Genomic DNA, 22,317 nt, shown 5'->3' with positions numbered 1-22,317 from the left:
ATTTGTAAGACTTCAAAAATAGATACAAGTCCTGTCTTTATTTTTCTCCCTTATGTCTTTCACAGTTGCTACACTCACTTGTTGAATTGGTAGCTATTTTCTTCTGTTAGCATTTCTTGGCTGTGTTATGTGAAACATCCTCTTTGGTATGGGACAGATTTGAGGGACTGGGTCTCAGAGCAATTTTTTTTTTTTGAGAAAGTTGATGGAATTTCAGCATGATATTTCCTTCCTCCCCCTCTCTGCAACCATGCTTGTGCCCCTTCACCTCTCCCTCACACACAGCTCCACTTGTCAAATGCCTCTGAATAAATAAAAAAAGAAAATTAAATGGTAGTCATGTATTTCTAAAGATGTGTGTGTGAAAACCTCTTACTTGATTTGAGTACGTTATTGTGGTTTCGATATAGAGAATAGTTCTTATTGCATGTTGATGCAGGTGACCCGTTTAATGTCAAGTTGGGATCATTTCAAATTCTACCTGTGCACTTATATGAATCGTTAATCCGGACATTTTGTAGATACATTGCACTTGACCTGCACATATTAGTAAAATTGTGAGATCTGGGGTCTTGAGTCGTTGGAAATAAATAACATGTTTAATCGTATGAATCACAGCAGGAGGAAGGATAAGTGGCAGCAACCCTTGAGTGGGTGTAGATTTAAGGGGAAGCTGCAATTATTGAAAAAATGGTGGTTAAAACTATTTCTCAATCTACAATAATTAACATGAATACAGACAAATACTGAGTGTTGACAATATGAGCGGTTAGTTCACAATCTTTATTATAATCAAGTAAAGTTTTCACAGAATATTTTGGTTCAGCTTTTGAATCATAAAATATCAGTTCAGTTGACAGAGCTCAGTTTTTGGAACAACCATCTCAAGGATTTAACACTTAACTCGAGGCTTTTATTGTTATTACAACACATGGTGCAGTTTTGTAAAGCGTTGCTCCGCACAGAACTTGCACAAATCTATTACATTTGATGAAAAGGCTTGAAAACAGTTTGTCTCCAGGCACAGTGGCTCAGTCAGACATTTGACGACCTCGTCAGATTATCATCCACCAATCTGCAGCATTAGCCAAAATACGAAACAAGACACAAGTTGTATTTACTCATATTTATCTCAACAAGACACAAATCTTTTCCTGCCCTCTTTTTAATTATTCAAACTTTACTTAGATTTGCATACAACAACATTTTTCTCCAGTTATTTTGCCAGTCCTGACAAAAGGTTGCTGGTGCCGCTCCAGGAGGCCTACAGAGGGCGCCTCTCTGTCAGCAGGTGACGGCTCTCCTCACTGGGCGGGAACAATGCCTCCCTCAGGCGAACCATGTGACCTCCGACCCCAGCATGGCCACTGGCGTCTTCCACCAGTGATCTATGAATGGGTCGGTACACCTTGTGACGCCTGGTAGGGAGGGAGGAAAATAATGGAGTCAGGATCAGAGGATGGAGGAGAAAGGAATATTTGATGGAGAGAATGAGCGTTGGATGAAACGGGTGAATATGAAGGAGAAGGCCAGCAACAGGAGTCAGGACTACTCAGTCGTGTGTATAATCAGGAACATGTTCATGCATCGATGCTTCAGAATGGACTGAATGACTATATACTCACTTGTAGACTATATATGCAATGAGAGCAAAGACAGCCACCAGCACAGCGCTGGATGAGAGCACCACCGCTGCAGTGCGATGAGTCTTGGACGCTACAGACAGAACCACAGACAGACATTGTTCAGATCTGGTTTAGATGACCACATTTAAAAAAAAGAAGTAATTGAACATGCATGCGATGTAATGACATGTACTGTCACATGCACTGCTGGGTGTGAGGAACTAACCAGGGGGATCCTGGGACTTGTTGATGGTGACGGTGGTGCTGGCGAGGGTCAAGCTGCTGGAGTCCTCCAAGGTGATGTTGACGCAGTAGGTGCCGGGTTCCGGGAACGTTCGCCTCAGGTGCACCTCGCACTCCGACGATGGCGGCACGTCGTCGCACATGATGCTAAGCACCCGAGTGCAGGTGGGGTCTGACACGATGGTGCAGGCCGAGGTGGGGGTGCTGCGGGTGAGAGAGTATAAAGATGAAGAGTTACAGGAACTACGACTTTATCTAAAACATATCTTTATGTAAGAAACCTTTTTATGATCCACTGCATTAGATATCCATATAACAAATTTAGAAATTGGAAATGTATTTATTTTACTTCAGAATTGGACTGCTGCTCTACAAAGGACAATGATGGAAAAACATTTTTTGCTGAAGTAAAAAGGCAGTAAAGTCTTACTATTAGAGTTCTTTGAGTTGTGTTATGACTTCACTAGATTACCCAATAAATCTCTAGTTTCATAGATTCTCCTTCTTTCGGCTGCTCCCTTCAGAGGTCACAGCGGATCGTCACCTGCATATTGTTACACACCTCTGTCAGTGGGTTCAATGAGCTTGGGAATTGAACCGCTGACCCAGTTATCAGCGGACAATCTGGTCCGACAAGTGTCAAAGTTGAAAAGCTTTGATGGAAACATTCTTAGTATCTCCATAATCCCGAGAATTTAATAAAAGAATGATATCACCATCTATATCTCGGTGTAACATTGATTCATTGATTCAGCAGTGACATCTGAAAATGTTTCACGATACAATTTCAGGTTTCACAAAGCAACGGGAAGGAAAAGAGAAACAACACCCTGTTTAACATTCAAATGAAATGAATAATACAAAATAATTATACACTCACATGCCCAGACATTTCACCAGGAAGCTGATGTCAGTTCTGGTCACTCTGGCAGCCAACACGTCCACGATGGTATTACTCATTTGGCTGTTCAGTGCGTGTTTGGGCTCTGTGGAGAACAGATTCATGCATTTTCATTTTAGATGTGTAATCATCTGCTCATGATTATGGTGTGTGTGTGTTTATTTATAGCAATTTTGATCTGAAATATAATCCTTCCACATATTTCCTATTTGCAAAAATCGTTATTAAATCAACTTGAAAACACACAAACACACACACACACACACACAAACCTGTCTAAAGGCCACACCCAGCCTTTCTGTGGCCCCAAGCAGAATATGATGTGGGCCCCCCCACAACCACCAACTCTGGAGTTATGACACCAGTATTATTACTTAACAAGCGTGTAAACATAATAATGTGTTTTTGTATGATTAACATTTACATTTCACACAGAAAACTGTTTCTCCTGTGGGGCATTTCAAGCACTCTTGGCAGCCCCCTAGTGGTCAAAGTCTGCCTTAGCAGGTGCCCAGTTCACTATCAATAAATAATATTACTAATTGAGATATTTGGGTTGTGATGTTCAAATGGGAAATGTTAAGGGTTTACATTCATAGGGAAGGGGGTTAGATTGCAGGTATTTATTTATTATATTATTTAAGTAATAAACACGAATTTGGAGTTGATGATGGCCCAAAGTTGCAATCGCAGTAATTCACCTCCATGATGCATGACTGGTCACATTTTGATGGATCACCTGTATGTCTTCACAAAACGTCATTATAATTTGTCCAACAGTTGTTGAGATTCAGTTACATGGATCCATGCAACCTCCCACTTACCAATGACGCTGATGTTACCGATGAAGACTCCGTAGGCGTAGCGGTAACACTGGTTGCCGTTGAGGCGGCGGGTGCTGCGCCAGGCCAGGGTGGTGGGGTTGAGCTCCAGGCTGGTGCTGGCAGCAGTCGGGGGGAGGGGCTCCGTGGAGAACAACCCTGTGGAGGCGGGGGCAGCGGAGGAGGGCAAGGGTCGGCTGGTGCTGCGTGGAGCTGAAACAGGCAACAAGTGGCAAGATGTAGACTCACTGGGAGCATGTAATTATCAAGAGAGTCTATTATTCATTCAAAGCTTAATGAGCTTGTGATCAGATTCAGGTTAGTTGTGAAAACTCACCCTGTGTGGTCTCCATCTTCACAGTAGCGGCATGAGTTTTGCCTGGAGTTGTGGGAGCCTCTGGAAAAGGACAGACAGAAACATACATTAAATATGACCACAGACAATGCATTTTGTCTTTTTGTTTTATACGTATATTGCCAATTATGAATGCTTTTGTTGTTCAGGCAGCAGAAGAGAGATTATGTGAAATGATGAGGGATTCCGTCCTGACCAAGATTCTATATGCCAGAGACCAACCACTGGAATCCAAATACATGGTTGGTGCCTTAAACCCACCAGCAAACCCACTGGTTCTCGTTTGCTGACTTCTCTTCACCGTTATCTACTTTTTGGTATTATTTAGTTTTGAGATATCTTGTCTCCTCTCTACGTCCATTGTCATTCTGAAGAGTTTTCACTGGACCTACTTTTCTACAGAAGAAATCGTTCCTAAATAATCCATAAAAAGATGTTTCTGCAGATTAAACAAGAGATATGACATTGATTTATGAACTTTGGAGCAGGTAGGTGTTTTTTTCTTTCTTCCTGTGGGACACTTCGAGACAACTGTGTCCCCTTTGCCTCCTGTCCTATGCTAAGCTAAGCTACCAGCCTCCTGGCTATAAGGTTGTTTTTATATTTATAAATGCTAGAAAGAGCTAATCAGAATTATACTACACATGAAGGGTCGCCAAGTGCTTACTCATTTTGAGAAACGTCAGGTTAGGGTAATATCCACCTTACATGTAAAGTGAGCTAACGTTGTGATTTGGTGCTATACAAAAAAAACCCAGAATTGAAATTGAATTATCAAAAGGCTTTTACAGAACTTTTGGAAAATGATTTTAATCTCCTTTAATATCGCTGTCCAGCACCTGTAGGACGTGTGGACATGGGTCTCCCCGGGGTCGAGGTGGCAGCAGCTGGAGGACACTCCGCAGGGAAAGCCGCCTCCACCACCAGCTTCACGCTCATGGTCCCCAGCATGCTGTAGCTGTGCGCGGTCACTTCGCGGTGTGTCACCAGCTGATTGCCATCCCTGAAGTCCCAGATGTAGTCGATGGCCTCAGCGGTTTTGAGGTAGCCGCTGGGGTCATGAAGCTGGACCTTGAAGAGCACGTCCTCTCCGCGGAAGAAAACGTTCTTGGACTCGTTGACCGCAGCCTTCTGGGAGATCTCGACCGCCACAGGGATCTTGTCTGAAGAGAAAGATAAATAATTGATTCTGCAGGTCTCTCTCTGTGGGTTTTGTATTTGTCTCTTTGATGCAAACAACTCTACAGATAAAGAGGCAAGACATGAGGCCGTAAGTTCTGTTTCTACCTGTGACGTAGAAGACGGTGTTGTCAGTGGTGAGGGGACTGTACTTCCTGCGCTCACGTTTCCTGTAGACCATGACCTCCATGATCTCTGCCCCCAGTGGGATGGCGGTGGTGTTGATGGTCACGCTGGAGGATGAGCCATCGCAAGTCTCATAGTATTGGCCTGGGGACAAAAGGCACATAATAAAAAAACATATTCCTCATTTAGTGCTGCACGTGCATATTTGCAAATCATAAACCTCTGTGTCTCACCCATTGTGTGCCAGACGTAGACGTAGCCCTTGTGTCTCCAGTCGTTGCTCTGAGGGAAGGGCTTCCCGTCGGGGAACACGTTGCATTTCTTTTTGTCCGTGCACTTTCCAAAGCCGTAGTCATCCATCCAGGACGTCCAGTTGTACACATAGCCGGAGCGAACCTGTCCATTAGCTGCACCCAGGACCAGAGAGTGAAGTCAAAGAGTGTGTAAAATGTCAGAACTAAAATAAGAAAACAGCACCAATGATATCTTATATGTAAAAACAGGTCTAATGAGAAGATGTAAAGTGTAAGTTAATGTGCTCCCAGCTTTAACAACCATTTGAGCCTCTTTTAGAAAAATTTTCTGAATTTACAACCTGCAGCTGTACCACTGTGCACAGGACTCCAAATCAAGGCTAATTGTGTGCTGGATCTTTAAAACAGCTGGTTGCAAACAACATGTTCAGCATATCAACTTCATGAGGTAATATTTGACAATACTATGTTTACAGATGTTTTGTGCGGCTTCCAAGTGGACAAGAAGTCAAATATAATAGCTTTTCTATGCCCTGTGATAGTGTTTTATTTTGCTGTATGGTGTAGTATGGTTGTCCTCTATGTTACAGTGGGATTTTTTGTTGGAGTGTGATATGAGTTATTCGGGTGGGGGGGTGGCCTGGCCTGCTTCCAGCACCTGAGGCCTCCAGCTCCGTACCGTCCCCGCAGTGATCATCCCACACCAGGTCCCCGTTGGCGTCTTCCTTCTGGCAGGGAGGATACTCCAGCTTGGCCGTGAAGGAGACGCTCGAGCCGTTTAGAGCTGGACTGTCGCTGGTCAGACGGACCTTGGGTTTGGCTGCAGAGAGGTGGATGTTCCAGGTTTAACAACAAAAAAAATTATATATAATAACATGTCTGAGAGGAAGAACATGTCACCTTTCTCACCTCCTCCGTGCATGAGCCCCTTTGGCTTCGGGCTCAGTGGTGGGTAGAGGTAATCGTTCCATGGGCTGGTGTCAGGATCCCAGCCAGGGATTGGTGGAATTGGAAAAGGAAACTTTCCGGTTATATCATGCTTGTGGGGGAACATGTCACCGTATGCTGGAGAGAGAGACCGAACATCATTTTAATATCCTAATGTGCAGGAAAACTGAACCCTCATTCAGGGTCCCATGTTAGAAAATGTCCTTAACTGTGAAAAAGTAATAGTTTGATTTTATTCGCAAGGTAATTATTTGCTTAAATTAAGTTTATTTAGCAAGTTTATCCAACAGAGTTTTCACAAGCTCGTAGCCTTGGTGCGATTTCTCTTTTTGCAATAAAATTTGTTTTGTATCCCCTGATATGCAGTTTTAAAGAAAAACTACGAAATCAATGAATCTCTCCCTCTCTTCAAGTGGAAAAAATTTATTAAATAGAAAATTTGGAATAACCTTTAAAAAACAAGGATACTCGATGATGAAATAAATTATCCTGTCTGGCCTCGTACATTTATGATTTATGACATTATTTAGTATTTATCACCTTTAAGTACTTTATCTGATCCTGTCATAAATGCATTAATCTGTATATTAACTTTCTCAGCGCAGCTCCAAACCTCTGTGTCACTTTTACTTTAACAGAAATGTGAGTGATATATATTTAAATACGAGTGTCAGAGGAAAACAACATCTATGTAATTTGATTATAGGAAAATGGCCACAGCTCATGTGACAGAAACTCTTACTCACCCTCAACTCTCACTATGATGGAAAACTTTTTAGGTTTTCAAGGTGATATGTTGAATTAAAAAAAATATGCATTTGAATTGCCAGAGGCTTCTCTACTTTTCTTTGAATCAAAGCAAACCCCAGTTTAACATCACTGTGAGAGGAATGTGTGAAGGTTAAAATATGTCTTATTATCATGGATCTCAAACTGTTTCCTTCGTTTAAATCATTGTTCTGTTTTATGAGTGATAATCCATATAGACTGTGTAACCAGATTTAAACGGTCAGCCAGTGGGCACACCTTAATTAGGACCATGGGTTCCTAATTAAGGCTGTCCTAGTCCCATGATGGGACTAATGATACTTCAGGACAGCACAGGTAAAAAAAAACAAGTGTGGGAAAATATCCAGCTTCAAAAGTCGACATTAATCTTAAAAAGCTACTGCAACAATAACAGTTTTAGCTTTAAGACTAAATATTTGATGTCAATGTGAATATGTAAATTCAAGAAAAACTCTATTTCACATTTCTCTATCAGGCATCTGCTGACTTCATTTAGAGCAAACCAGCACTTACTTCTGCGACCATCAGCCTGGTAAACGAAGCAGGCACAAGCCAGGAGAAAAAGAAACGGCAGGACTTCCATCTCCTCTTCTCAAAAAAAACAAAGAGTTGTCAGTAAACCACCGAAACGCAAACTGCATCCACCTTCCAGACAGGTCAAGTCTCTGTGCGCCCACGGAGCTGGTTGTCCCTCTGTGTCTCGTCCAGCTCTCCCAGTACAGCAGACTGTGTCCCCCCTCCTGTCCTGATGGGCTCTAATTCAATCTGGGGCCGCTGAGCGCACAAACATGTGATGTTTCCTAACAAGACGCATCTCATCACTCATTAGTCTCCTGGACGCAGGAAACCCATGAGAGATGAGATGACAAGCGTGCCCCTTCCCCTTTTACCCCATTACTTCACTTTGATACAAAAAAAACAAAAAAACAATGAACAAGGATTTTAATCCGAAATATATTTCCATCCAATGATCCACATTTATTTAAGACAGCACGGTCCGAGGTCACCTTCTGGTTTAACCTGATTTCTTATTTTTTCTAAATACAAAACACGTGTTTCATGTCTTCTGTCAACTGTTTTCCTCAACACGCATATTTAGTTCATGAACTTGAAATCTAAACAGATCAAATTTAATCAAATAATCAAATAAATGGATTTTTGTTGGATTTTAAATAATACAATGAGACTCTAACCCTTGGTGATCTCTGGTTGAACAGAAGAAATAAAAAGGAGTAAAATGAGTGAATTCATATGAGGCTGAATTTGATGGAGTTAAATAATTGTATTATAGAGGAATTTATTTGATTGTGATTTAGTCCATCTTTTCGTTGAATCCGTGCTTGGTCCTTTTGAACGTCCACATGTGTGACAGCTGACCACCTCATCCAGCTGTGTCACGGTGAGACCAGCAGCAGCAGTGGATGTGCGCACTGGGCCGGTTGCGCCATGTTGGCACTGCGGCACCCGCAAAAGCGGAAGGGAAGTAGGCGCATGATGCCCATGAAAAAACTGTTGTGTTCGTTTTCAACAGAATCGAACATGTGACTCGCGTCGTTATTTCAGTGGCTTGTCTGCTGTCACAAGGACAGTGTGGAAATGGACACAAAGGCTCCAGACATTTTCATTTATGTGGAAAAAGTCAAGTTTTGACCAAAACCGTGACATGATAAAAATGACCAAATCCCCTTTAGCTTCAAAAACACATGAGCATTTATTTAAAGATGGGAACAAATTACAGTCCAATAAATATCCACAACATTTGTGCTTTCTGTTCCCCCATAAATTGATTTCAGATAAAGACCCGTCTCTTATAAAACTGGCTGAAGGGAGAAAGATGTGCGAACGTGAAAAATACAACAGCTTCATATCTGGGGAGGTATAAATTCAAATCCTCTGACCGCCACAGCCCAGATGACTGGAATTCATCCACATTATAAATAGCTTCTGAAATCCAAGTGGTGACCGTGATTATACGATCGCACCACGTGCTTCAATTACACGATTACAGATGATAACATACTGTATGATATATATGATATAAACTATAGGTACAGATAGTAATATCATACTTTGTATTGATCAGATAAGGACATGAACGTCTGATGGGCCAAATTTGTCAGTAATATTCACGTGCAACTTACTAAATTGTCACGTGCAAACCTTATGACGTCAGAAGAAGAAAACAAGTTTGTAGGAAACAAAACTTCTCATTGCTGAGCTTGGCTGCTCTTCTCATCCCGTCGCCATGACAACAGATACAACCACATCCGCTAATGATGGAGGCCGAGAAATGTAGCCGAGAGCTCCGGAGTAAAGAAAGTAGAGGATTTGCTTTTTTTTAACAGTAACTAAACTTGAGATGATACAGAAAAACACTCCTTTATTCACGTCAGTGCCAGTCCTCACCCAGTAGAGGGCAGCACCTCTCCGCAGCGGCATGCTGAAAGACAAGATTGATACTTTGTTATTGATTTGTCATTTTGAACAGTCTCTCTCCCCCCCCCCCCCTCTCTCTCTCTCTCTCTCTCTCTCTCGCTCTCTCGCTCTCTCTCTCTCTCTCTCCCTCTTTGTGTGTGTGTGTGTGTGTGTGTGTGTGTGTTTGTCTGTGTGTCTGTTTGTTGGAGGAGGATACGAGTACTTGTCGTGCCTTCTCATTACGCTCTGGCTTCCAGTTGGATGGTGGAATGCAGGACTGGACCCTGGACCATCGCAGTGTGTGAGTGTGTGTGTTATTTTGGTGTTAATGTGTGTGTCTGAAAATGTGCTGGCGGCGGACACCGGATTCTAGTGTGTGTGTCTGTGTGTGTGTGTGTGTTTTGGCTGCAGGATGGAAACATATGGGAGTGTTCACTGTGTGCAGCTCTGGAAAGACGTGAAAACGGCCCCTCTTCCACACTGAGCGCTTATAAACACATTTCCACCAGGAGGCAGGAGTCAGGAGCAGGTCATCTCTCTCTCTTTCTCCCCGTCTCTCTCATCTTTCATGTCTCTCCTTCATTCCCACCCTCTCAACAACACCTTCATCTTGCTCTCTCAGCCCCCTCCCCTACTCTTTCAACTCGTCCCTCTGTCTCCCCAGGTGTCCCCCCCACACACACACTCCCTCCTCTTTATAGTGTAATCATAATCCTGAGGAGACACCCTGCATGCCCTGTCATCCCGAGCAGGGGGGAGGTGGGTGTCTTTGTGTGTAATGGGAGGAAGGCAGGGAGTCACAAATACCACCCACCGCAGACAAGTCACCACCACCCAGGAATAACTTGAGTCTGGCTGCAGCCCCTCAGAGTTTCCTTTGGGGGGGGGGGGGCTTTATTTAGGGTTGGGATGAAATGACATTAGGCAGGCTGCAGTCTGACCTCACGTTGGCCACCAGCATAAAGCAAATATCACCCTGGATCATGTATTAGGAAAGTATTAGACACTGTTGGGTGTTTCCCCTCGAGCTCCTTGTTTACAATGTCACATTTGCAGTGTGATTATTCCACATCACGACAAAAACACTACTGTGATGTTTTCCACTTCTCGAAAGACCAAAAAAAAACCTCAGGCTTGGACGCACGGGTTCGCTTTGTCTGGACTCGGTTGAAAAACCGGAGCCCCGGCTGCCAAGATCGGCTCCGAAGAACCAGCGGAGATCGAGTCTCTGACCCGCCCCGCTGCCAGGCACCGACAGACGGTCATGGGACCGCGGGGCCGTCGCCAACTGGCCGGAGAGCGCATCTTTGATGTGTGACGCACGGAGAGACGACTGCTCCACGCACACACTCTTTCTCTTCCTCAAACACACACACACACGCAGGCACACAAACTGGAGGAAATATATAAAAAACACACTGTCTCCTTCCACAGCAATGTGCTCTTATTTATAACCTACTGGTAGAAAACACTGAGTTCCGAAACAGACCTCCGCCATGTGGCCATTCAAAACACTTGGAATAACTTTGGGGATTTTTGGGATTCCGTGCATGTCATCGTAAAACTAACCACTGACTTCCCACATGAGCTACATCCAAATCCATAAAGAGATTTGTTATTGTAGAAATGCAACAGTGCTTGTTTTGTGCTTTCCTGGGGATTTGTGGGGTTTAATCTTTTAGGAGCTGGTCCAGGGTGAGTGTGAGGTTCGGCCCCTCGAGGAGCTGCAGGTGTAGAGCAGGTGGATGGATCAGGTGCATTTTGCAGCTGTTATCTGTGATCTCATCTTTGCGCAGGCTTTAGGACCCGCGGGATGAGCTGGATGAAAGGTTCAAGTCTGCGCACCTCCACCACAGAAGTGAAGGGTTTGTCCTGAACTTGCCTTGTCTCGTCACCCTGGCGCCCCATGGATGCAGCTCCACTCCTCACAGAGCCGGTGAATATGGGCGACTTGTTTCTTTTTCTTGGATAATCCCTCATCACTTGGGTGAAATGCAATCCACTTCAAAGTTGAAGCAGTTCTCGGCAGCTCCGCGGGGCTGAGTTCTGAGTTCCACTGTGCGCTCCCCAGCATGAGGCTGTGCAGAGCTGCTGCCCGGAGGAGGATGCTCGGCCTCTGGCTGCTGCTCCTCGGTTTCGCCCTGATCACTCTGGCGCTATCGGACCTGTTGAACCGCGACAAGAGCCCCAGCCATCAGAATCCAGGACCTCCTCGACGCCCCCTGCAGCGGTCCCCGAGTCCACCGGACCTGGAAGTCATCGTGGACTCCCGGGACCCTGCCCTGGAGCTCGGCGTCGACCTCTCCCCGATAAAATCTTTTCAAGAGGACCAGCTTTTATTCGTGCCAATGGCATCCGCGCAAGGCACAAGGAGCGCGCCGCAAAAGAAGGGCAGCTACAAGGTGCTGCTGCCCGGGGCGTATAAGGACAACAGCGCTCCTGAGCCTCCGACGCACGATGAGCTGGGCCAAGTGCTGCGGCTACACCTGGAGGGTGTGGAGAGGGAGACGGAGGTGGCCGCCGTGATGAAGTACGGATTCAACGAGGTGGCCAGTGAGAGGATTTCACTGCATCGCGGGCTGCCCGAGACGCGCCATCCTGGGTGAAAACCGCACAATAAACCACACATTCTTCCCTGCAGATCCATTTAGGCGTCAGAGAGGGAAGTTGTAGCCTTGACGGTGCGCCTCTGTCCTCAACAGGTGTCTGGGGGAGCAGTACAGTGAGTCTCTGCCGTCTGCGAGTGTTGTTATATGTTTCCACGACGAAGCCTGGTCCACGCTCCTGCGCACCGTGCACAGCGTCCTCAACACTGCGCCCAAAAAGCACCTGCACGAGGTTCTGTTGGTGGACGACCTGAGCCAGCAAGGTATGCCCAACACATCCATCCATCCATTATCCATCCATCCATCCATCCTTCCATCATTATCCATCCATCATTCCATCATTCCATCATTCCATCATTCCATCATCCCATCATTCCATCATTCCATCATTCCATCTATCCATCCATCAATCCATCCATCCATTCATCCATCCAGCCATTCATCATCCATCTATCATCCATCCATCCATCCATTTCTCCACCCATGTACATTTGAATCAGATTTGAAATGCTTGAAACGTCCTATATAAATAAAGTTGGAATTATCCATCCATCCATCCATCAATTTATCTATTATCCACCATACTGTAAATCCATGCATTCACTCTATCTGACCACACATTCTCGTCTTCACCATGCTCCTCAGGTCACCTGAAGACTGTGCTGAGTGAGTATGTGTCACATCTGGATGGGGTGCGTTTGATTCGCAGCACCAGGCGCCTGGGCGTCGGTGGGTGCCGCACCCTGGGGGCTGCCAGGGCCACAGCAGAGGTGCTGGTGTTCATGGACTCCCACTGTGAGTGCCAGAAAGGCTGGCTGGAGCCACTCCTGGAGAGAGTGGCCCAGGACAGGTAACAATAACCCTACTCACTCCAATGATATCTATAACCTAATAATAAGTGCAAGATTCTTATTAGTCAGATTCATGATTCCCCAATAATCACATAATTTGTTTTAAATTCTAAAATAAGAAGTTAAGTAAGGTACGATCCATCCAGCTGGTATCATTGATTGCTATTTTCTCGAATTATTTTCTGCTGCTTGACAGTTGACACTTGGAAGGCTCAGAGTTATCAGTTGCCTTTACTCAGGAGTAAACAGTGGTCTACATGTGCTGTGTGTGTGTGTGTGTATGTGTGTGTGTGTGTGTGTGTGTGTGTGTGTGTGTGTGTGTGTGTGTATCCAGCTCCCAGCTCCCATGATTGGGCTCCAGTCTTGTGTCTCAGGCCGCCTGCAGCGTGGCTCTAATTAGACTCAGTAATTAGGCTGAACTCCTTACTCTGGAATCTGCAACCACTCAACTCTCTCTGCCACATATCTGACCCCTGTCCCGTGTCTCGCTCTCTTTCTTCCCCCTTTTTAATCTTTTCTTTTCATTTCCTCTGAGCGTTACATCACACACATATACGGCCTGGAAATATTATATTAGATATAAATGTGCCATATGTGAACCAGAGCAGAGTCCAACGGAGGACAGTGCACATATTTGAACTTTGATTCTGATCTGAGGCACGCACACACACACACACACACACACACACACACACACACACACACACACACACACACACATTGATCAGATTAGGAAACATTTCTTGGTGACTGCAGTCTGACTGTGATTGATAAGTGAGGAATTTGAATGTTCTTATTCTTCCAAATGTCTGACTTTCAGCAGCACATTTACTCTTCACACCTTCAACCTCTTTCTAAAGTTACTTTACTTGATGATAAAAATGACTGTTAGAAATGTGTTGCCTCTCTGCAGGACCAGAGTGGTGTCCCCCATCATGGATGTGATAGACTGGCAGACCTTTCAGTACAACGCCACCCAGTGGCCGGTTAGGGGGGTGTTTGACTGGAAACTTGACTTCTTCTGGGAATCAAACCTTCCGCTGCAAGACAAGGACCCAGACTCCGCTCTGCAACCTTTACGGTATGTTTAAAAAGACAACATATTCATGGCTGGGGCTTGAGAAAAGCCCCAAGGACAAGCAGCAATTAGATCTACTTTATCCTGGTTATGTTTATAGGTAGAGAATTGACCTTAGGCTTAAAAGTAAATGTAGAAAATGTATATGTAAGTGATGGCTCTTTGAGGCCAGATGCTGTGAAGTTTACCTCTTTGTTGACTGTGACAGGTCTCCAGCGTTGGGAGGAGGCGTTGTGGCTATCGACAGATATTTCTTCCAAAAGATAGGAGCCTACGACCCGGGGATGCTGCTGTGGGGAGCGGAGCAAATTGAGCTGTCAATCAGGGTAAAGTAAAAGTGATGAATGATCATTTCCGCAGCAGAATCTCCAGTTCACACGCTCGCACAGGACAGAGGGATGAAGTCACATGCTTTATTCCAGGGACTCTCGCCCCCTGAGTGATTCAGTTGCCTTCTGTCAGCGACTCAGGAATGTTGTTCTGGGACATGATGCCTTTTGCAAATGGAAATCTCAGGTTGAAGGTCTGGGAATGTCTTGGCCGCTCGGCGAAAGCACAGGCGTGAGAGCAAAATGTTATGAAACCACTTACTTGCGACAAAGGAAACACGCAAAGTGCAGATACTTGTAGAGAAAGTATAACCTGTGCTTTTCAGTCTAACACTCAAGACACATTTTCTGCAAATATATAGGTAATTAGGGCAATAAAGGATTTATTCTTCCATACCAGTGGTTAAAGGGCTGTTTTCTGTATCGTTCATGTTAGGTGTGGTCATGCGGGGGCTCCATGGAGGTGGTCCCCTGCTCACGTGTGGCCCACCTGGAGCACCACCACCTGCCATACCGCTTCCCAGACCAGGAGCTGCTTCAGAGGAACAAGATCCGCATCGCAGACACATGGATGGACACGTACAGGAAGATTTTCTACAGGAGGGACACACTGGCTCATTTCATCAGGCAGGTGTGTGTGTGTGTGTGTTTGGTGTGTGTATGTGTTTGTGGAGGGGGGGGGGGGATCTGCTCATACAGATTGGTGCATGGGTGAGTGTGCTGAAGAGCTCATCACACACAATGTCTCTCTTTGGCACAGTCGGAGAGCCCCAACATCACCGAGCGGCTGCGGCTGAAGAGGAGTCTCGGCTGCAGGAACTTCCACTGGTACCTGACGGCCGTTTATCCACAGCTGTACATCCCACAGGACAGGCCTGCACTGTCAGGCGAGGTAACACACACACACACACACACACACACACACACACACACACACACACACACACACACACAAGCACTCCTCAGTGGTGGTGTGACCGATTGATGTGTCTCATTTGTGCGTGTCCAAAGCTGTATAACGTGGGCACTGGCAGCTGTGCAGACTTCCCTCGAGGGCGGGGGGCACAAGGTGGGCCCATGAAGACGGCACCGTGCAGTGGGACGGGCAGCCAGGTAACCGTGACTTCAGATTTATTTAGTGGTGAAAGTGCGAAAGAGACAGATGTGACACCGACGATGTTTTCTCTGGCCATCGCAGCACTGTGATCTAAACTCTGAGGGTGAGATGCGGTGGGGTCCGATGGGGGCTCTGTGCCTGGACTCAGACGGGGAGAGGGTGGTTCTCTCTCCCTGCCCCACCCACAGGTCGTCAACCAGCAGACTCCAGTGGAAGTTCATGAAGGCAAGGCAGTATTTTGTCGTGCACTTTTTTCTGATAACGTTGACACTGCCATGCAGGTCGTTTGGCTGACGCTGTGTCTGTTCCCTGCTTCAGCTCAGCGGCCAACTCATCCACCAGCAGTCTCAGTTGTGTCTGGAGGCTGTAAAGGAAGGAGAACCCCCGCAGAGCAGCCCCAGGGAGGTCAACACCCACCTCAGCACAGGGGGTCTCCTCCTGCGCCCCTGCACCCATCACCCTGAACAACAGTGGCACTTTGAGCAACTGGTGGCACCTAAAGGTGAATGATACAGAAAAACCCCATAGGACTGATGGATTTGCAAGATGTTAATCCTGGGCAGATATTATCAAATATTTACTCTGCACAGCAGCAGAAAGTGGCTTCTGCCCTCAGTGAGGTGGTGTCGAAAAGAAGATACAAAATATAGTTTTTACTCTCCACTTTGCCACTGAATGTCTATGTTCCTGTTTTAAGGATTGCAAATAGCATTTATTTTGTTAAATGATAAAATACAGTTGATCTATTAGTGATATTCATGTTCATATCTATTATTGTATCGTGTATTTAATAATGTACAATATTAAAAACTTTTAGAGAAAATGATCTGAATTCAACTGTTTTATTTTAAATTCTTTCATTAATTAATAGTAAATGTTTTTTTAAATAAGTTTTAATAATTTGAAAGACAGAATCACATTAACAACCACTCTATTGTAATGAATTGAGTACTTGGTCATGGCCACTGTCCCAAGTATGTAAGCTCAGACTGGACAAAAGTTAATAAAAAAACAAAAAAATGTCCTATCCGCCAAAGTTGTTCTAGTTAGCCTTGTGGACCATAATGGATTAAAGATTGTTTCCTGGTATGAAATCAAAAGTAAATTTAAGAGAAATTAAAAGCCTGTAAAACAAGATATAGACAGAGGATATTTTTTGAATGACCTCTCAAATCTTGAAAAGATTAATTTCCTTCACAATGAAAAATAGTTAGACTAGATGATATGAGAATAAAAACCTAGAATTAAAGCATGCACACTTAAAGTTTTGATTTCCAATGTCAGATATTTTGTTTAGTTCCAATTAAAGTGGATTTTAGTGTTAATGTTGCAGCAAAAAAGTGACATTTTAAATAAAATGTTTCTGACTTTGTGGAAACAGTTTGAGGGTTAATGCCATTTTGCACAAAGTGAAGGCCCTGACGTGCACAGACACTTTCACACCTAATCTGCTGTCACCAGCAGAGGGAGCCAGCTACTTTCATAATCCACAGCCCCAGTGGATCACTTCGTTTTCCTTATGATGCTCTCGTGAGGATTTCCATAGAGGAGTGTATTCGTTATGTGGTTGGAGCCTCTATACAGTCGGACTACTATGTGGCAGTGATGCACATGTGACCCAGGGATGTGGCTACGCTCTGTAGTAACGTAAACGTTCAGAAAACATGTTTTTATGTGAATCTATCTAATCCACAGCCTGTAATAAAGGTGAAAGTGTTATCTGATCTCAAGGTTATGATGGTGAACAGCAGACAGAAGAGGCCCTGAACCTGTCTTCAGTAACTCGACTGATGACCCCCAGGCAACCAGCGCTAATAACTGCCTATACTCTGTCACACAGTAATGCTCTTCTTAACCCATGGTGCACTTAGCCCAGTCAAGTACACAGCACCTTTTCAATAAAACCCAGTCATACGTCTGCAGCTCCGAGGCATAGGTCAAAGACAACGTGTTGTTGATTAGCATGCTATTCTCCCGGTTACACAACCAACGGATACTGAGCTGCTGGTAAAGACGGGAAACATCTCTCTGCTGTGGGTCTTCAGTTGAGGACAAGAGGTCACAGGGTCAAAGGCCGTTGGGGTTTCACACTTCTTTAGAATATTGTGAAATACAAACGATTTTCAGATGCTCAGTATCTGTGATGGATGCTGACAATAATAGCACATACAACAAAACTGAGCACATCCCCGTGGAATATATGTTAAAATGGTGTAATCGTGCAATAATTGTGCTATTTTAAATTTAAAGTGAAGGGTATTTGATGTTGTCTATAATTAAAAGCAAACAGGCTAGATATGAAATGAAATATGGTCTCTACATCTCAAGTACAACTTGATTTGAAAAAGTGAATAAACCTGCGACCACTTCAAAATATTCTAATTTACAAATAAAGATATGCAGTATATGAGATTATTAAAGAAGCTACCAATACTGCAACTTCTCCAGTTATAGACACAAGATCATTGGTAGATTACTGGACATAAACCGAGGCACAGGAGGTGCTGGATGAACCATACTGCTAATAACAGAAGCCTTGCTTGGATTATATAAATAAATAGACTTGTAAGTGACTCAACACAGTGTTGATTGAGTCAGTGATTGATGAGTGTGGAGGACATTGCATGAAGTCAACCTCTCCTCACTCACTTGCTAGATTGAACTTTGTGTAAGAGCATGAGAAGAGACCTGATGTATATCTGGAGCACATTCTGTAAAAATGACACCAGAATAAAGTCACTGCCTTTCTTTTCTTTGTGAATCCCTCTGTACTGACGTCTACACCGGGAAATATTTACCTATTTGATGAAAGAATTTTAATTAATGTTAATTTCGATGATTATTTTGTATCCAATCATGGTTCCAACCTCGTGGCAGCTTGTGGAAAGGGTTACAACCTCATAACACATTGGAGATTTTAATAAGGTCAGACTAAAGAAATAAAAGGAGTACGTTTTTTTAATGTCTTGTCTACATAAGTGGTGAAAACTTGAAAATTGCCTGATGAAGCTAAAGTAGCTGGATGTTGTTGATGAAACTCTTTCAGGCTGAGGTGCACTGGGAGAAGGGTAAAGTGGGCCATTGTGGGAGCAATTAGATCCGCGTGTCAGACGAGTGCATTATTTTCAATCTGAGATATTTCGCTAGAGCACCATGACAGCTCAGACTCCAGTTTCCCTTTGCCATGTTGAAACTCACTGAAGCAGTGGATACTCAGATTTCCTCTGTTTTCCCTTTCTCACAATGAGACTAATAACCAACCTGAACCCTATAATAGAGCTTCATGTGCAGATTTATTAGGCTTATTCCATTCAATCCGGCATTATGAGTTCACACTGTGGTGGTTAAGTCAGTGTGGCAGTGCTGCTGACTCAACGGGACGCCACTGACTCATGCTTAATGGGCTTCATCACCACTTCCTCTAGGTTGAAACTTGCTGCACTTCAGTGTGAGAAAGGACCTGAGATTGCAACCTCCTGCTGTCCCCCCTGTTATAAAACCACATCATGTTACCCCACGTTACATGACGCTGGTTTATAGAGCATGAGAGGATGTGTGACATATTTCCTAAAAGAGGAAATGTCAACCACTGAGGACCCTGTGAAGTTTTTCAGCAACAACTTGTCATGTCAAACACAATGGAAAGCCAATAACATATTTTTTTTAATCAGAATACTACGCTTGACAATCTTATCATATGGTAGAACTGGAACGACATTCAGTTTGGCACATACGGCTGCCAAGGCCCTAAAGTCCTTCTAAATTCAAGTTGCACCAAGTTTCTTCATCAAGATCTTATTATCTAAGAACCCAACGAAAATGTTTAAAAGTCGCCCTGTCTAGGAATGTTAAAGAAAGTGATAAAGAAAGATCCTGGATTCAGATACGGCTCCTCACCAAAATGTAATGTTCTTCCCCCGACTCATACTGCGTCCTTCAACCGAGTCTCATGGTGATCATGCAAATATTTTTTGCACAAAAAATCCAGAAACAAATAATCTGGGGTGAAAAAATAATAATAAAATGTAATCAGGCAGGCAGGAGCAGCGGAGATAAAGAGGAATTTTTAATCCATGTAGGTTTAAATATATTTTTTGTTTTAAATTTCAAGCAATGCCCTGAGATGAGATGCTGCGCTTTTTTAAAAACTTTTGTGAGTGCCTGTCATTTTTCAAGAGCAAACCACTATATTCCTGTTTATTCTTCATCCCTCCTCTTCCCAGCCATTCCCTCCTGAAGCTACACAAATAAAGACACACATCTTCCCCAGAACCCTGGTGACTCAGATGGATGTGAGATGCTGCGGTGCAGGAAGCCGCCGCCTCTTGATGAAGATCCATGGGGCTATTCCACCCAGGACAGAGGTGGCTGTACTTCTACTGTGCCTGTGCCTCGAAGAGCCTCGGGTCTTACACAGCCACTGTTGTTTCCAGTGATTTGTAATGTGCTTGTTGTGCAATTAGGTCTGTGTGGATAGGCCTCAGGAGCCAGCGCTGACACTTAGCAGAGATTAAACACGTTCGAATGTGACAAAAACAAACAAATACTTGGCTCACGGCAGCAATTAAGATAAGACACAAAAAACGGCTTTTGAACGTCTCATTTAGAAAGTTCCCGGTGACACTAACACTTTATCTCCCTTTGGATTCTGACTCACTGTCTCAGCAACTTCGTTTTCTTCTGTAACACATTATATACTGTAGTTTAAAACCACTCTTTCAGGTCAAAGGAACACATTAGGGATTGTTCTCTTGAGGAAATGTTTTGCTTACACGTCTTCTTGTCTTCTTGGACTGGCTCTCGAAAGCGGGACAGATACAGATTCTTTATGCGAGTATGGTTTATCTGAGGTCAACATGAATAGTTATAATGGTGAACATGTGACTTAGCTTTAAATGTTTGCCCTAAACTGAATTGATAAAGTCACATTTTTTTAAAGTTAATTAGATACACAGGATTAATTTAAATCTGCCCACGACTTTTCACTTCCTCTTGAACATTGAACTGTGGGATGATACTGATGATGACGCCGTGACCACAGCAGCTGAAGGTTAAGTGTTTACACATCATGTGACCTGCCCTTTAAACTTTGGCCACTACATCAGCTAATAAAAGCAGGCCAGCACTTGTTGTGGAGACCTGGTGACATATACAAACCTTTGAAACCACTCACTGTAACAGTAAAACAAACACACTATTACATACAGTAATCTAAAGGCTGTTTTAATTTGTATTTCTGCTTTTTCTGAAATGTTCGAACAGACTGGCTTTTACTTCCAGTGGCTTTGTCCGATCCATTTTAGCAACTCTGGATTTGAGTCAACAAACATGAACTACGGACAAAATTTCTTTCAATATGTATCACAGAGAGAAATCATGAATATTTTAGTCTGGCAAACAGGTCAAAGAGTGATTCTGATTCATTTGTGCGACATCATTGTGGGCTCCAGTGGTCGAGCGGGTCGGCCACTTACCAGAACATCAGGAGATAGATTGCAGTTTCCCCACATTCTAAGTGCCGAAGTGTCCTTGGGCAAGATACTGAACCCCAAATTAAAGCTTTTAATGGTCATCCAGACCTGAACGGCTCATTGTAAAAAACTAGAGTGGCACTGTGAAGTCCCCCCCCATCAAGTCCCAACAGTCATTTGAATCTGCACCAAATTGCACTCACTCATAAATATCAGTCATCTAAACGGGCCTGATTTCATCAAGATCCGTGAAAATGTAAATAAAAAAAAAAACATCTCGCAAAGTTAGGGAAAGTGAAAACATCTACCTGGAGGACCTGGATCCACGCCACAATTTTATGGGCTGTTTCCTGACCCATACTTCATCTTTAGGTTTCGTAGAAATCCGCCATGTTGTTTTTGCGTAAACCTTCTTACAATAAAAAAAACTGAACTTCCACAGACCAGAAAGATTTATTTGCCCAATATTTTGTCTAAGAGAGTCGAGGATGTAGAAACACCTTCATCCCAATAAAAGTTTCATTAAAATATTAGATAACCCTTTATTAAAAATGGGCCCATACTGGCCGGGCCTCTGGGCGAGCGTAACTACCATTAAGATGATGCTGTATCTCTCTCTCTATGTTCAACCCTCTGGACAAATGTTCACATGACATATGTTTATTCATAAATATATGAATCTGTCTAAAAGGTGTGGTGTGTAAAGCACACAGCGTTCTAGCGAGCTGGTTACCTGGGGCTCGCTTTTGAGGGTTAAGCGTTCGTCTCAGTTGGCGTCAAGCGAGAGCCCCCCCCCCCCCCCTCCGTATCACCAAGTAGTCGAGCGTTTTTCAGGTTATGAGATGGTCTTTGATGAGATGCTTGAAAAGAAAAAAGCAGAAGAACTGAAAGTTACATCGTGTCCAGCTGCGTGACAAGTTTTTTTTTAATGTTGTCACGTGATCACAGACGGAGAAAGGTTTTCCCCCCTCACACCAAAACAATGGGAGACGACTCGAGAGCTCTAAATGGCGGCGGCCCTCCTGTGTGCTGCTCAGGAACTCCACGCTGCTCTCCGACAGGTGAGCAACAAAAGAGGTAACTCGTCAGCCGCCGCAGAATCCTCGATCCTTGATGAGTACAACCTACACCTCTACGAGAAGAAGCCACCATTAATCTCCACTTCTGACATGTGCATTGTTCTGCCTCCCCTCCCATCACCACCACCAC

At 44.1% G+C, this 22,317-nt stretch overlaps 2 protein-coding genes across 5 annotated transcripts; one reads left to right on the top strand and one right to left on the bottom strand.

Annotated features, from left to right (window-relative positions):
* Nucleotides 1-764: 764 nt before the first annotated feature.
* On the bottom strand, nt 765-8,174 carry gpnmb (glycoprotein (transmembrane) nmb). 4 transcript variants are annotated; one of them, XM_053446626.1, is made up of 12 exons: nt 7,755-8,174; nt 6,405-6,569; nt 6,163-6,324; nt 5,484-5,657; nt 5,233-5,394; nt 4,785-5,108; nt 3,928-3,987; nt 3,594-3,803; nt 2,749-2,854; nt 1,852-2,072; nt 1,626-1,716; nt 765-1,418 (listed from the first exon to the last, which is right to left on the bottom strand). In XM_053446626.1, exons 1-12 carry the CDS (start codon nt 7,822-7,824, stop codon nt 1,265-1,267), a joined length of 1,899 nt encoding a protein of 632 aa, XP_053302601.1. In that variant the 5' UTR covers nt 7,825-8,174; the 3' UTR covers nt 765-1,264. The 4 variants fall into 4 exon arrangements, with proteins under 4 accessions (XP_053302601.1, XP_053302603.1, XP_053302602.1 ...); XM_053446628.1 differs by having other exon boundaries at nt 6,184-6,324; XM_053446627.1 differs by having other exon boundaries at nt 6,414-6,569.
* Nucleotides 8,175-11,728: 3,554 nt separating this feature from the next.
* On the top strand, nt 11,729-16,338 carry LOC128462157 (polypeptide N-acetylgalactosaminyltransferase 15). Its single transcript, XM_053447457.1, has 10 exons — nt 11,729-12,258; nt 12,359-12,525; nt 12,908-13,112; nt 14,027-14,194; nt 14,400-14,517; nt 14,957-15,151; nt 15,281-15,412; nt 15,532-15,633; nt 15,719-15,862; nt 15,956-16,338. Exons 1-10 carry the CDS (start codon nt 11,729-11,731, stop codon nt 16,145-16,147), a joined length of 1,953 nt encoding a protein of 650 aa, XP_053303432.1. The 3' UTR covers nt 16,148-16,338.
* Nucleotides 16,339-22,317: the final 5,979 nt, after the last annotated feature.

Source organism: Pleuronectes platessa, chromosome 18 (assembly GCF_947347685.1).
Source record: "Pleuronectes platessa chromosome 18, fPlePla1.1, whole genome shotgun sequence".
Taxonomy (NCBI): Eukaryota; Metazoa; Chordata; class Actinopteri; order Pleuronectiformes; family Pleuronectidae; genus Pleuronectes; species Pleuronectes platessa.
Note: the sequence above shows the minus strand (reverse complement) of the source record. Positions and strands in the feature narration are given on the sequence as shown.